General features: G+C 36.7%; 1 protein-coding gene across 1 annotated transcript in view; it reads left to right on the top strand.

Moving 5' to 3' along the window:
• Positions 1–14,708, top strand: part of LOC135200720 (uncharacterized) — a 29,655-nt gene that overhangs the window by 7,781 nt on the left and 7,166 nt on the right. The window contains exon 2 of the mRNA XM_064229326.1: positions 13,570–13,965. Coding sequence (XP_064085396.1) covers positions 13,570–13,965 — 396 coding nt within the window. The remainder of the gene's footprint in view (positions 1–13,569; positions 13,966–14,708) is intronic.

Raw genomic sequence — 14,708 nt, 5'->3', positions numbered from 1 at the left:
ATTTTCATAGTACTTGTGTTAGTCTTTAATAACACGGAATAGTTTAGAGTCCAGATTCTTAATCTACAAAGTACTAGATTTCAAAAATATGCAATCTTTACTATATATATATATAATATATATATATATATATATATATGTATATTATATATATATAGTGTGTGTACATAATTACTATGAATGTAAGCGTATGTTTTTGCTTATATATACGAAGGATATCAACTTCAAACTCTCTTTTCCATTTGAAGAAAATTAAACAAACAAAACATCACACAACGTTTCAGATCCTTTTCTCTGACAACCGACGTCGAAGACACAATTTGCCAGGAAATGAGAATCAAGAGACGTATTATAACTTCTATTGTTTCCCACCGACAACAAATACTTTCTCTAACTTTTTTTTATTACACCAATCAAAAATCAACTGAGTGGTTTTCGTCTGCAGTCCTCCTCTCTCAACTGTTACTAAGTAAATGGAATATGTGATCTAACTACTATGAAATACACACACACACACACACACACACACACACACACACACATATATATATATATATATATATATATATATATATATATATATATATATATATATATATATATATATGTATATCTATATATATATATATATATATATATATATATATATATACATATATAATCACCATTATAGACACCTTCCGTTGGCAAAACAAAAGAAAAAAAAGAGAAGATAAAATCCTCTCTCTTCCAGAAGCAGCAATTGGATCCTTCAGCGATTCCCTGAGTCTTGTTGGACTCTCTCTTGCGAGGTCCAAGTGGCGGAGGAGGAGGAGGATGATTCCTCCTCTATCACAAGTTCTTCCTCCTCATGGAAACGCCTTGGACACAATCTACCCACTCAACCATCATCTTACCACCCAACAACCCCTCTCTCTCTCTCTCTCAATCTTCATTGGACCCAAAAGAGGATGAATTGTAAACTTAAATGATACAATATTTCTTGGGTGTTTTCCTGGACCTGAGAGAGAGAGAGCATTTTCATAAAGTGACATTCACGTTTATCTAGAGAAAGGTAAAAATATGTTTCGTAGAGAAAGAGAGAGAGATGAGTTTTGGAAGAGACTCATTCCATTCCCTTTTTTTATTTGTGCGAATACTTTCTTAAATAAGCGAGAGAGTGTTTGTCTACGAGGAGTACCCCTGGGACAAAAAAAGGTTTAAGTATATCTTAGTTAACCAGACCACTGAGCTGATTAACAACTCTCCCTAGGGCAGGCCCGAAGGATTCGATATTTTTACGTGGCCAGGAACCAACTGGTTACCTAGCAACGGGAATACAGTTTATTGTAGGATCCGAACCACACTATATCGAGCAATTAATTTCTAATCACTGGAAACAAACTCCACTGATTCCACGTTGGCAGCGCGGGGAATCGAACTCAGGACTACCGAATGGGTAGGGAGCACGTCAACCACTTCGTCCAATGAAGAACTACACCTTGGACAATTCACCCCGTGGAATTTAATTACCCCCAAGAGGACAAAATACCCCATAGAACAATTACTCCAAAGGACAATTAAACCCCCCCCACCCCCACACCCGTTATTATTCGCAGTTTTCAGAATAGATAACTGTTCAAATCTCCTATGATTGTTTTTGGCGTTTCAATCATTTCAGCAGCTCTAGAAAATGAGCAAAGTTGTTTGGCTTTTATCAGGTAGTCGATGAATTGCGTCTCAGTGTGAAAATATCTAGGTAACCACCTTGACTTTTCCATCTAGAGACCAGTGCAGTCCCTTCCTCTGCATAAATAATTACTCTGGTTTTCGTGTTTTCCAAAAATCAGAATTCTTTTTTAAACAGGTCCAGAGTTATAGTTAAAAATCTTTCGTTATAATCAATTTCCTGTGTTGTTCTATGCTTGTCCGTTGAAACGAACTTCTTTGCGTTTTACATGAATAGGCCGGAAGTAAGACGAAACATCGTCTCTGAGTCTAATGTGACGTTTTCAGTGGTGAATGGAGGGCAATTTTGCTCCCGTTTGATGCAGACGTCATAGTGTCAGTGTACTGCTGCATTGAAATCTCCCATTACTATGCAGAATTTGTTGTTTATTTCTTGTCCTAGTTACTAGTAGTACATACGGCTCCTCATCAGGCAATTGTGGTTGGTGGGGAGGTCTGTACACTAGTATTTTTAATTAGAGTATCTGCTTCACTATACTGCTTATATTGATGCCAGTTACTTCTTGCTGGTTGCAGTTTTACACTCTATTGGACTGAGGTGGTCCTTGACATATAACATAACTCCTCCACCCTTTTTATTACGTCTATCTTTTGTTTTTGAACAATTATACCTGCTATCTGGTACTCTCCTACGAAGTCTCTTGTGTCTACTTGTATCCATGTCTCTGTTATACCATATGTCTAATTCTTCACTTGCTTTATCAATGTTTTAAAGATGACTCACTTTGTTCTGAAAGATTTGTGCATTAAAGTGCGCCACTCCGAGGGACTTTTCTATCCTCTCTTTTGTCCTCGGTGGCTTTATTCGTTTCCCTTATTTTCACTATTTCCTGCAGTGCTGTTACTAACCAGATTCTGGGAGCTTTACGACTTCTTCCTTTGATTGTTCAGATCACTGAGGTGTTTTAAGAGGTTTTCGTTTAAAATGTTTCCTAATAATTTTGCTTCTTCCAAATTCAAGTGAGCTCCATTCTCTTTTGTATAGTTTTTTTTATTCCTACAAATCTGTGCCAAAAGGAGAGAGAGAAGAGAGAGAGGAGAGAGGAGAGGAGAGAGAGAGAGAAGAGAGAGAGCATGACTTTGAATTGAAAAATGTTACTCGGTTACAATTACTGTTTTCAAAGTGAGAGAGAGAGAGAGAAGAGAGAGAGAGAGAGAGAGAGAGACGCCTGATGTAAAAAGGCGAAAATATTGTCTCCATTCATCGCAGGAGAACAATGGAAGGCTCCTTTATAGGGGAGCAAAGTGGCTTTCCATTGGACGATCTTTTTGGCCGATAAAAAAAAAAGGAAAAAATATACCCAGAGTCCGATTGCTTTCTTTAGTTTGCTTCGTGGTTCTCGGGGATTACATGTTTGTATTTTGTAAAACACGGAAGAAGAAGAAAGAATAAGATGAAGAAGAAGTGAGGTAATAATTTTGCTTATTGTCCACTCTATTTGTCATATGTTTATAACTATAGATCTATATTTCAAACGCGCACCACGCACACACATATATAAAAATATAGTATATATATATATATATATATATGCTCCCTCTTATATATATATATATATATATACAGATATATATAGTATATAATAGTATATATATATATATATATATATATATATATACTATATATATATATATATATATATATAGATATATCTATATATATATATATATATATATATATATATATTTACTATATATATATATATATATATATATATAATAAAGATAATAGTTATATATATATATATTATGAAATATATCTATATATATATAGTATTATATATATATATAATATATATATATATATATATATATATATACGTATGTATAAATAAAGGCTGTTTTTAAGCCACGAAGGAAAAAAATGAAAAAAAGCGAGATAGCCAAGTACTTTGCGCTGTAGTACGACCCTTTACTCAGCACAACTGATCTTACAGAAGAAAAAACATAGTCAAAAGAAGGCTCATATCCAAACTGACATTACAAGATTAGCCAATAGGTTGATTTCACTCTACAGAAACGAGGGGAAACGCCCTCGAGGGCAGGATAAGCGAAATTTTTGAGGTAGCCACACCCTTGGAGGATACACACGTGGTCAACAGATGTTTCATCCAGAAAAAACAATACATTTTTCACAAAAAACAAGGAGGCAATATACAACGTAGTTATCATGAAACTTACAAAAACAATGCACCAAAAAAAATTAATGAAATAGACGAAAAAAAAAAGGAATATAAATAAATCGATCGATCGATCGATCGACGTGGGAGAGAGAGAGAGAGAGAGAGAGATGAGAGAGAGAGAGAGACAGAGAGAGACCGAGAGAGATTGAGAGAGGAGAGACGAGAGAGAAATAAAATACCTCATACATGTGGGACTAATTTATGGAGTAGTTTCATTTATTTTAAGGTCCTTCATAAACATTTTACAAATATACGGGGTCCAAATGGTACAATCCCGGACTAAGATTTAGGTTGTTTTATTAGTAGATTTGATATAATTGCTGAGTCCAGTAAATTTCTTAAAACATAAATCATTAGATCCTAGCAATTACAGAGGTATCACCCCAATTAATACAATGTAGATTTTTCACTCAGATGGATAAAAACATTGCATTTGAAGTCTGGGCTGTTCTAACTGAATACATATGATGCTCAATATGGACACATAAATTTTTACTTGACCTGACCAACGTAAAACGATGGGCAATCCTTTACACAAGGAATTTTGTAAATGTTGTTGTTATTTGTTACGGGACTATTATTAATTAGCATATCTTTAATGGCATTGTTATAAGAGAACATACATTTTACATTAAACGATTTAAATATGATTTTATGGTTTCAAATTCCCCCCCCAACGAAAGTAAGGCAAGCTAAGTACATTTTTTAGGCATTTCTTTTTCATTACTGCAACACTATAAAACTTTTGTGAGCTTTTTGATAACATAAATCATTATATGAGGTGGGTAACAGAGATCGTTTCCTATCTTTTTTATGTATTTCTATTTCTTGGTCAAGATAATGTGGGTCGTGATACACAAAGCACGTAGGAACATATAAAAAAGAAAAGTTAATTTTAATATTAAGATGGTGGCCAGAATAAAAAAATGTACATATGCTAAACTATTGTGGGTCTATAAATACTGAATTACATGGGAAGATTCTCTATGCATATACATCTACGAAAGGAGGGATGACATTGTTATTTTTCAATTTCAACAGTGAATTTTTAATGGATGGCACTAAATTATCAATTTAGACAATAAATCATTTACATCGATACAACAGGTAAGACTACTAAGATGTCATCTACATATCTGTACCATTTTAAGGGACAAGTGGATATTCGGGAGGTGTTGTCTTTCAAAAAATTCCATATATAAGTTTGAAAGGAGAGGTGTTAAAGGGTTACCCATGGCCTATACCAAATATTTGGGTAATTTATTCCCATTAGAAATAAACCTGCAATCACAAATTACATAACTTAATCAATGAAATTATGTGACTAAGCGGGCATAGGCAATTCATGAATACAAGTCATTACATTTAAATATTCTAGCACAGAGTCAATAGGGGACTTTTGGTAAAAACAAGGAACATACATCAAAACTGACAAAGATATCAACTAGGGTTTAGTACAATGTTATTTAAATTTTTGTTTCCACAAGATCAAGAGAATCCGGATGTGTGAATTAGATACAGTTCCTAGTAGCGGGGATAACAATTTAGTAAGATATTTAGATAGTTTATAAGCAATTGATTCTACAGTACTAATAATTGGGCGTATAGGTTTTGTTTGTTTCCATATGATTTTGTTTTGACTCCAAGGTGTGGCTGCCTAAAAAAGAAAATTCGCTTTATCCCGCCCTCAGGCGTTTCCTCGTTTCTGTAGAGTGAAATCGACCTTATTGCTAATCTTGTAATGTCACGTTGGATATTAAGCTACTTTGACTATGTTTTTCCTCTCTAAGATCAGTTGTGCCTGAGTAAAGGGTCGTACTAGACCGAAAGTGCCTGGCTATCTCGCTTTTCATTTTTTTCCTTTGTGGCAAAAACCTTTATTCATACATAGCATCACGTTTTATATACTTCGTGATCAAGTTATTAATGTATGTATGTATGTATGTATGTATGTATATATATGTGCATAATTATATAAATGTCAATATATATCTATAGTCATACTACATATGTATACAAGGGGCTTCAACGAGTAATGCACAAACATAAATTTTTCTCGGCTAATTTTAGTTCAAATAATTTAAATTATCGTCATGTCATATATTTCAATTAATTTCTAAGATCGGCTGCAGCATAATTCAGGTGTCAAAAGGGCGTATGTGACTGAGGTACGTTCCAAACAGATCAGTGGGACAGAAATACTTTTGTAGGAGGAAGAGGACCGTCAGATTATGTTCAGGGCAGACTGCAGAATGTCTAAGGAGATACTGCAGTGATAAAAGCGCTGTGAATCGTTGGGCCAAGAGTCTATCTACATCACCAGCAGATAAGGACAAGAAAAATCTCGATCTCCAGCTCCCTGTCCGGCAGCATACGCTGTGACGCCTGCAATAGCCGAGGGACAAACCTTTGAATACCCTAAGTTATGGACAATTGTGTCGGCACACGGAACGGTCACCTCCAAGAACAGTGGCCGCAGGTACCCATATCATGCGCCCCCTCAGCTGTGTGCGACCGGCTAGGGCGCAAGGGGAACAGTCAGATTTAGTTTACTTGTCCTGCATGCGATTCCTTCCCACATAACCCATTCCCGCTCATGTCAGATATCTCGGGGAGATATATACGACAAACATTTTATGTACAATATATATATATATATATATATATAATATGTATACGTATATATATATATAATATATATATATCTAATATATATATATATACATACATATATAATGAACTTTATTGAAATTATACAAAAGTTTATATTTTTTACAATTTCAATAAATTTGTCATCGTTAACCTTGAGTAACTGCCTAAACTTATTTACAATTCAAAATAGAACTGTAAAGTTTCAGCTTTTCAAAAAGAATCCAATTCAAAAGCCCCTTACAGCACCCCAAAACAAAAAACAATCACTTTGATATTACTGCAAGTTGCAATAAACCTCCAATATCAATTAGCTGGTCATCAGCTCTTTATAACTGCGTCTTATGAGCGATTCGTCCTCGTTCGTTGCCACGGGGCCTTATTTACAGGTTATTAATAATCCTCCTGGGCCATTTTGTGGTTAGGAGCTCCTGGGGATATTTCAGTAGAAGTCAGGAAAGGCTGTTATGTTATACTCTTTTCTATTTACCTTTCTTTCCTATCCTCTTTCCTGTCTCTCTTTCTTATCTGTTCGTGGTCGTTTGTTTTCCTCTATTTCACTTTTTTCATGCCTCTGCGCCCCCCCCCCCCCCCCCCCGTCTCTCTCTCTCTCTCTCTTTCCTACACGGACACACACACATTAGTCATATATTATTATATAATTTGTTACTGTCCATCTACTCACCGCTATCTCTAGTGTCTGTACACTTACGTCAGTTATTCGCGGTGCATTCCATTGCAATGCCAATCCGACTAATTAAGCGCTTTTACATAAATAACCTCTAAAAGTGTAAGTCATAAAAGTGTAAGTCGTAAATAAGATACTAAGGTCTGCAGTGAGAAACAATCAAGATGATGATGATCTGAATATAGAACAAATACACAAAAAATACAAAGAACCAATTAACCAGAGATTATACAGACTGGCAACCAATATATGGAGTAAACTAGTTCAATACAATAGTGAATTATCAGAGGAATCGGAAGCAGAAGAGAGAAACTACCCAAACAACACAAACCACAGATGCTGGAGAAGAGGATCTTCATATATTCATCGCGATGAATCTCAACCACTATACTATTAAGAAATGCCGTGTGGAACAGTAATATGTAGAATTTACCATCTAGATATAATGCAAAATCATTTAGGGTTAAAATGAAAAATTGGAACATATTTTAAAATTTAAAATATGTAATCTGTACAATTCACCATGTTGATATAATGTCAAGCATTATTGTAATATGTAAATATTAAGGCCATAAAACTGTACCCTTACCCAAATAAAATTGTGGATAAACCACCCTTTACATTATTCTTACTAATACTTGACTTTTTAAACTATTCCCTCCTATGGTTAGCTATATAGCTGACTGCCCTCACTCTTCTCTCACCATCTTACCTATCAGCTAAAAAAATAAAAATAAATAAAATGTCCTCGTATGTTTCTTTTAAGCTACATTGATTAAGCACAAGAAACTATAAGGAAATGACAGAACAAACGATTTGAAACATTAAGGCAACAAACAACACAGAAATTCGTCAACAACCAGTGATTTATAGATCACAGTAGTTGCAAAGTCTACCGACATCACATGCCCTGTTTACGAGGAGGGGAGAGGAGGGAGGGATGGGAGGGGAGTGTAGGGGAGGGGTGGGGTAGGGAAATGGTAAGGGGAAGAAAGGTGAGCACAAGAGGGTAAGGGAAGAGATAAGGGTAGGGAGGTAAAGATTGAGGGGGAAAGGGGAGAAAATAGGAGAGAGGGAGGGTGATGGGGAGGGGAAGAGGAGCGGAGGGAAGAAGTGTGGGAAAGTGGTGGGAAGAGGGGGTGGGGGGAGGGAGGGAGAAGGTAGAGTAGGAGGGTGATGGGAGAGGATAGTAGGGGAAGGGGAGGGGGACGGGGAAGGGAAGAAAGACGGGGAAGGGAAGAAGGACGGGGAAGGGAATAGTGGAAGGGAGGGAGAGGTATATATCTCATATTAGATATGGATGGATACTCATTAATAACAATAAATAGCAGCAGGAGGAGCTTTAGTAATGATATGAACAAAAGTGCTCATTGTTTCTTCTAAGCTCTATTGATTCAGCAGGAGAAACTATAAGGAAGTGATCCATTTATAAACCACATTAGTTACAAAGTCTAGGCATCACCAGCCCTGTTTACGGGAGTAGGGGGATGGGGAGAGGGAGAGGAGGGAAAGGGATGGAAGAAGGAGGGGGAGGGGAGGAGGATGGGAAGGGGAATAGGAGAGATAGGGGGGAAGGAGGATGGAAGTTAAGGGGGCCAAGGGGGAGGTTAGAGGGAGGGGGAGGGAAGGGAATGGGAGTAGGAAGATATAAGATACAAGACTCTGGGAGTAGTCAGTGTCCTCAAATCCACCCAAGTAGTCGTCCTTTCATCAGAAAGATTTGCATATCTGAGCAGAAGGAGAATTTCTTGTGGTGTCCTTTAGAGGAGGTTACAAAGCAGAGATTGTGCTAGTTAGGTGCCGATTTGATCCGGATATCTGGCTGCTAACTTCTTTAGTATTATTCATAGAAAAAAAATTAAGCCTTATTCAGATACATCTTTTCGCGAGAATAAAAAATATGCGATGAAAAATAACGATGATATTAGGGAATGAGCTTTAGCCAGGTAACTTTTTTATCTGAATATCCGGCCATGCTAACTTCTTTAATAACAGTGGTAGAGATATAGAAAAATTATTCTGACAGAACTTTTCACAAGGATGCAAAATATGCTCTTACCTTTCTTTTGCGATGAAACATAAAGATGATATTACGGTTCAAACGATGCCAGCCTATAGCTCCCCAACCTTCTGTTAGACAGGAAAATGAATTAAATCTATCTCTACAGTGGTATCAAAGAATTCTTACTTACAGGTTTTTAAAAATATAAATACAAATTCACTAGAATACTTCTTTACCACAAAACTTGTTTGTAAACATTTTTAATTTCACCATCAAGAGCAAGAATAAATAAATTTTTGGGTGGGTGAATCCACCCTTGAGCAAGCAACATAAAGTTGCCTGTGGGAAAAACATGACAATCTCAAATCCACTCCACAGTACTTAATAGACTGTCCCTGTGCCTTGCTGATCATGATCAAGAATGCAAGTCTCACTGGAAACTGCAATCCCTTAAAGTTAAAAGGGAGATCTGTAAAAATGAGTGGTATCCATTGGATAAAAACTGTTGCATTCTCATAAAGGCATCGGAAGTGTCAGTATTCATCTCAGCAGCCACAAAAACTATGGATTAGACACTAATATCTGTCATTTTTGACATTTTATTTCTCACCCCTTCTCACATCCCCACCCTTAAATGGACGGACACCATCATATGAGTATTGATAACAGGTTTTGGGTGGTGGACGGGCTATCTCATGGTGAGTATTAATATTATGCGCCATACAATTTGGCTGAATCAGGCAGGAGAGAGTTTATGGCCCATACATAACTAGTGGCCACTTTGGAATCAAGCAAGCTCAAACAGAGGGCATCTCAGTAATACCAGTATAGTTCTTGACATGAAAGGGGTGTGTCATGTTCTTCTCACTCCATGATGTCTTTTTATTTATTTGCTCATGAATTTACCCACGGATTATTGATGGTTTTAGCTATTATCTTTTATGATATTATGCCAGTTATAATCATTGTAATTTTGCAAAAAGAAAAGCAAAGAAACCCATCAAACAAGTAAACTTAAAAAGGGTAAACCCTCCGTCCCAATATCCCCTCCCTTCCTTCCTACCCTCACCCCCATTCCCTCTTTGTGAGACCACATAGAGAAAAGAGGCCAGATCAATCAGGTCAAGAGCTTTGTCAAAAATGAAAGATTTTTTCAAGTTAATGCCCCTTAGTTTTATTTTTCTTTTACTAAAGGTAAGGCTTACTCTTCTGCGTCTGGTTATTAATTTAATTTTATGCCATGTGACCAATGAGATTATAATTTTTTTCATAGTATTGTTTAGTAATGTGTTTTTGCTCATTCAATACTTTTATCTTTCAGTGGAGATGAATAAGGACACAAGAAAGAACAGCAAATAAAAAAATTGCATAAAATAGAAAATAAAAACAAAACATTTAAAAAGAATAAATGCTCATATGAAAGGATCTGCAATCAGACCTCATGGAAGTCTAACACAAGGAAATATATTGCTGAAAAATAAACTTTAAAATAATTCCAAGAAAATGAAAGGTGGAGCACAAGAAAATCTAATGAAATATGAAAGGAAAAATTATAGAGCAAGAAAAATAGGCTTCTCAGTTAATAACAGAAAACTGTTTGACTGATGCTAAAACAGTCGAGGAAGGTAGCTGAATAAAATGTTATTTTCGTAAATGCAGCATTGTTCGTATTTTGATATAAGCATAGAGAATCCTGGCAAAGCCAAAATATTCAACAGACCTTGATAAAAAAAAAAGAAGACATATCACCATAAAAAAACATGAGTGTCAGAAACAAGGAGAAACTATCTCCCTGCCAAGTGTTTAAAATCGGGCAGCCATTTAAAACCAGACACATTGCACTAACAATACCTCCTCCTAGGCCTGTATCTTCCACTAAGCATTTTCAACGCCAAGCAAGACATCGCATCACTATGAGGTGATATCACATTTGTTTAACAAACTGCACATTCGTATTTCCGGAAGCTTCAAAAACACACTTAGCAAAATATGATTTTTTTCTCCTCTATTCCTCAGTGTCTAGGTAGCAAATCGACGACAAAGAAGGCTACCAAAGTCATTTCTTTCTGTTCTACGGTTTTGGAACGACACAAGATAGAATTTAAATTCATGGACTATTATAAGAAAGCAATAATTACTTATCTGAAATATAATTGTTCGAAATTGATGACCAGGATACTAAAAATACCTGCCGAAATAAGCATAGGTCTTGTGTTTGCTTGACCAAGTTTATGTCCTAGTTAATACCATTCTTAAAGGCTTGATGATTTGCAATGCATCGATTTTTCAAGGCAGATTGGAGTGTTACCTGGTTAGGTTTTTGATAAAAGACAGAAAAAGAGAATATTGAAATTTTACTGATGACTATAATGATGAAAACGTTTATGTCTACCCAGTTAAGGTAAATTTATAACTTTCTTTTAAAGTGACAGTAGGAAGCATAGCAAATAAATGGGTCTAGGATGGGGGGGGGGGGGGGGGGGTGAGCCCCAGCTAAGCAACACTGCCAAAAGGTTATGTTTGGATTGTGTCCTTTGTAATCAGTTGGCTTATCTGGTGGTGGAGCCCAGGCAAGTAACACGGCCAAATAGCCTAGTAGGCCGTGTTACTTGGCCTAGTAGCACTAGGTTTGATTAGGTTGGGTTAGGTTTGGTTGGAATAGTTCCAACTCAGTTTTCCTTATGTAATTATGTATTTGTGCTTTAATGTGTTTTGAATGATTATGATAGTAAATTTTTCTTTTGTTGGATGTAGTAGGGATGTATATTATAACTCAAAAACAACTCACTTCCCACATGTATTACTATCAGAATTATTCACAACACTAAAATACACAAGAGAATTGCATAATTACTTGGAACTTATGTAAAAATTTACCTGTTTTTCAATGGCACACCATTTTAAAAGTGAGCAGATTGGAGACAAAGGCCTAGCCTACCAAACATCATTTCCTCGCTACCAGAAGTCTGTGAGGCAGCCTCTCGTTCAACAAAAACATAAATTAAACACGCACAATATGAACAAAGATGAATTTTGTATAAGAAAAAACAAAATGGGTTTTGCTCTGAATACGAAATAGAAAAGGTTTCTATGGTTTCTTGACGTCATCTGAAGGACTCCCACCGAGTAGAGAAACCGCTTTTTGATCGAAGCCCTTTCCTACACAATCCACCGCCGCTAGTTTAGATAACCAATCTCTAAAGAAAACTGAAGGAGCCGACGAAGAACAACTGTTCGAAAGAACGAGACCTTGACGCAACCAGTGACCTAAAGGACTTATTTACTGCTGAGAATTTCGAATAACGAGCACGAAATATCTTACTCTAGTATATAATGAAGTACATATAACAAGAATGATGTGATTTAAAAACTGATATCGCCACTGTATTTATTAGCCACGATCATAATAAGCTGAAAAGCAGGACATGTCAACAGGGAAACCCAATAAAGGCATTTTTCACCGAGCACAAAATCACCATAAATAACATTCGTTATCCTTTCTTACCTGCGAGATGTTGGTCCCACTTGCTGCCGAGGGATTCTTGCGCCTTTTTCTACCATTAGACGCCGCAAAACATACCACTATACTTATAATGAACGAAAAATAATGATAAATAATCACTGGTGTACAAGACCACGTTCCGCGAAATCCGGGGATTTCTCGGAAGCATCGACGGCGCCCCCCTGGTGGTGGGAGACGGAAGTAGTACCCGGTGATACCTCCACAACAAAAGTAATAATATATCAAAACTAGAACATTTAGCGAACAACCTAAGATTATTATCCATCTTGAAATAAGGTGCATCTAATTCTATACTTCAACATTACTGTTGCTAATTTAAAGAAGACAAACGGTTTTGAATCTGGCAGATTAAATGAAAACGTTGGCATCAACTGGCTTTCTTCTGTGGGTTTAGCTTCGATCTACGTAATTTACGAACGATCTCTCTTCAAAGTTAGAATTTCAAAGTTAGATCTCTTTTCAAAGTTAGAATTTATCGTAAGAAGAATTTTTTATTCCTGGGCGACCAGAGAAATCCCCAAAATTGACAGGAATTATTAAGAAATGGAAAAGTTACCCTTGCACTAGAGTTTGCTGTCCGTTTTCATTTAAAGGAGAATTCGTTAATGCTGATATTTTTTTTACCACTTAAACACTATTGAGTATATGTTTATTAGTTTACTATTACATAACGTTTTATCAAAATAAATGCATATCAACATATAGGTACTAGTGCCCAACATACTTTGAAAGTTCAAAATAAATAGCTCATTAACTTGGTCATTTTCATATAAACGACAAATGTCCTGTTACATAGAATGTAAACAAGCGAGTCTGTCTAGGCTTAAATTGGCCGAATCGGGGCACGCTGGAAAATCTCCGTCCTGGAACGGTTCCTCCTCCTCCTTCTCCGCCTCTCATTCGCCACCTCTTCCTCCTCCTCCTCCTCCTCCTCCTCCTCCTCATTTGCCCTCTCCTTCTCCTGCGTCTCATTCTTCACATCCTACTCCTCCTTATTCTTCACCTCCTCATCCTCCATCTCCTCCTCCTCCCCATTCTCCACATCCTCCTCCTCTTCCTCCTTCACCTCCTCCTTCTCATTTACCACCTCCTCCTCATCCTCTTCCACATCCTCCACCTCCTCAGCCTTCTTCTCCTCATTCTCCACCTCCTCTTCCTCCTCCCCATACTCCTACTCCTCCTCCTCATTCGTGTGAGTGTGTGTTTGTATTTTTATTGTTTTCTACTAGTATATATACTATAGACATCAGCCATGCATCTGATGTCTAGGCCAGTCCCTTACAACTTTCCTGATTGGCTGTTGATAAGCCAATCACAGGGCTGGAAACTCTCAGTCTCTCGAGAGAGTTCACATAGGCATCATGTATGTTCCACCTCTCCTGATTGGCTTATCAACAGTCAATCAGGAGCGCCATAAGGGACGGGCCAAGACATCAGATGCACGGTTGAAGTGAATCTACTACAGTAGAACACAAGGTGTTATACTCTACTGAGAGATAAACTAACTATGACGTGACACAAATCTCGTATCTGTAACAAAAATGGCGCATACTCCCGAACTGTAACCGAATACTGGACCTTCCCTGAAAAAGTGGGACACCAGATCTTAAAAACTAACCATAGCATCTTTTTGAAAATAATCTCATTATGTTTTCCACGCGCAAATTCCCCAAAATAAGTAATCTTAAATTAACCTATCCCAGGAGCATTGCAAAAAAAAAAAAAAAACAAAAAAAAAAAAAAAAACTGGGGCTGGGCAATACTAGTACAGTACATAATGGGAATTTGCGAACGGGACAGACAATGAATAGGCCTAAAACAATGTAAGAGATGACTGTCAATAAAACCTCCAAGCAACTCAGGACTGTTTTGAATAAAAAAAAAATCATATTGCTTAGAATAAATTTTTCTTTTAATATCTTACATGGAAGCTTT

This window comes from Macrobrachium nipponense, chromosome 27, assembly GCF_015104395.2.
Source record: "Macrobrachium nipponense isolate FS-2020 chromosome 27, ASM1510439v2, whole genome shotgun sequence".
NCBI lineage: Eukaryota > Metazoa > Arthropoda > Malacostraca > Decapoda > Palaemonidae > Macrobrachium > Macrobrachium nipponense.
Note: the sequence above shows the minus strand (reverse complement) of the source record. Positions and strands in the feature narration are given on the sequence as shown.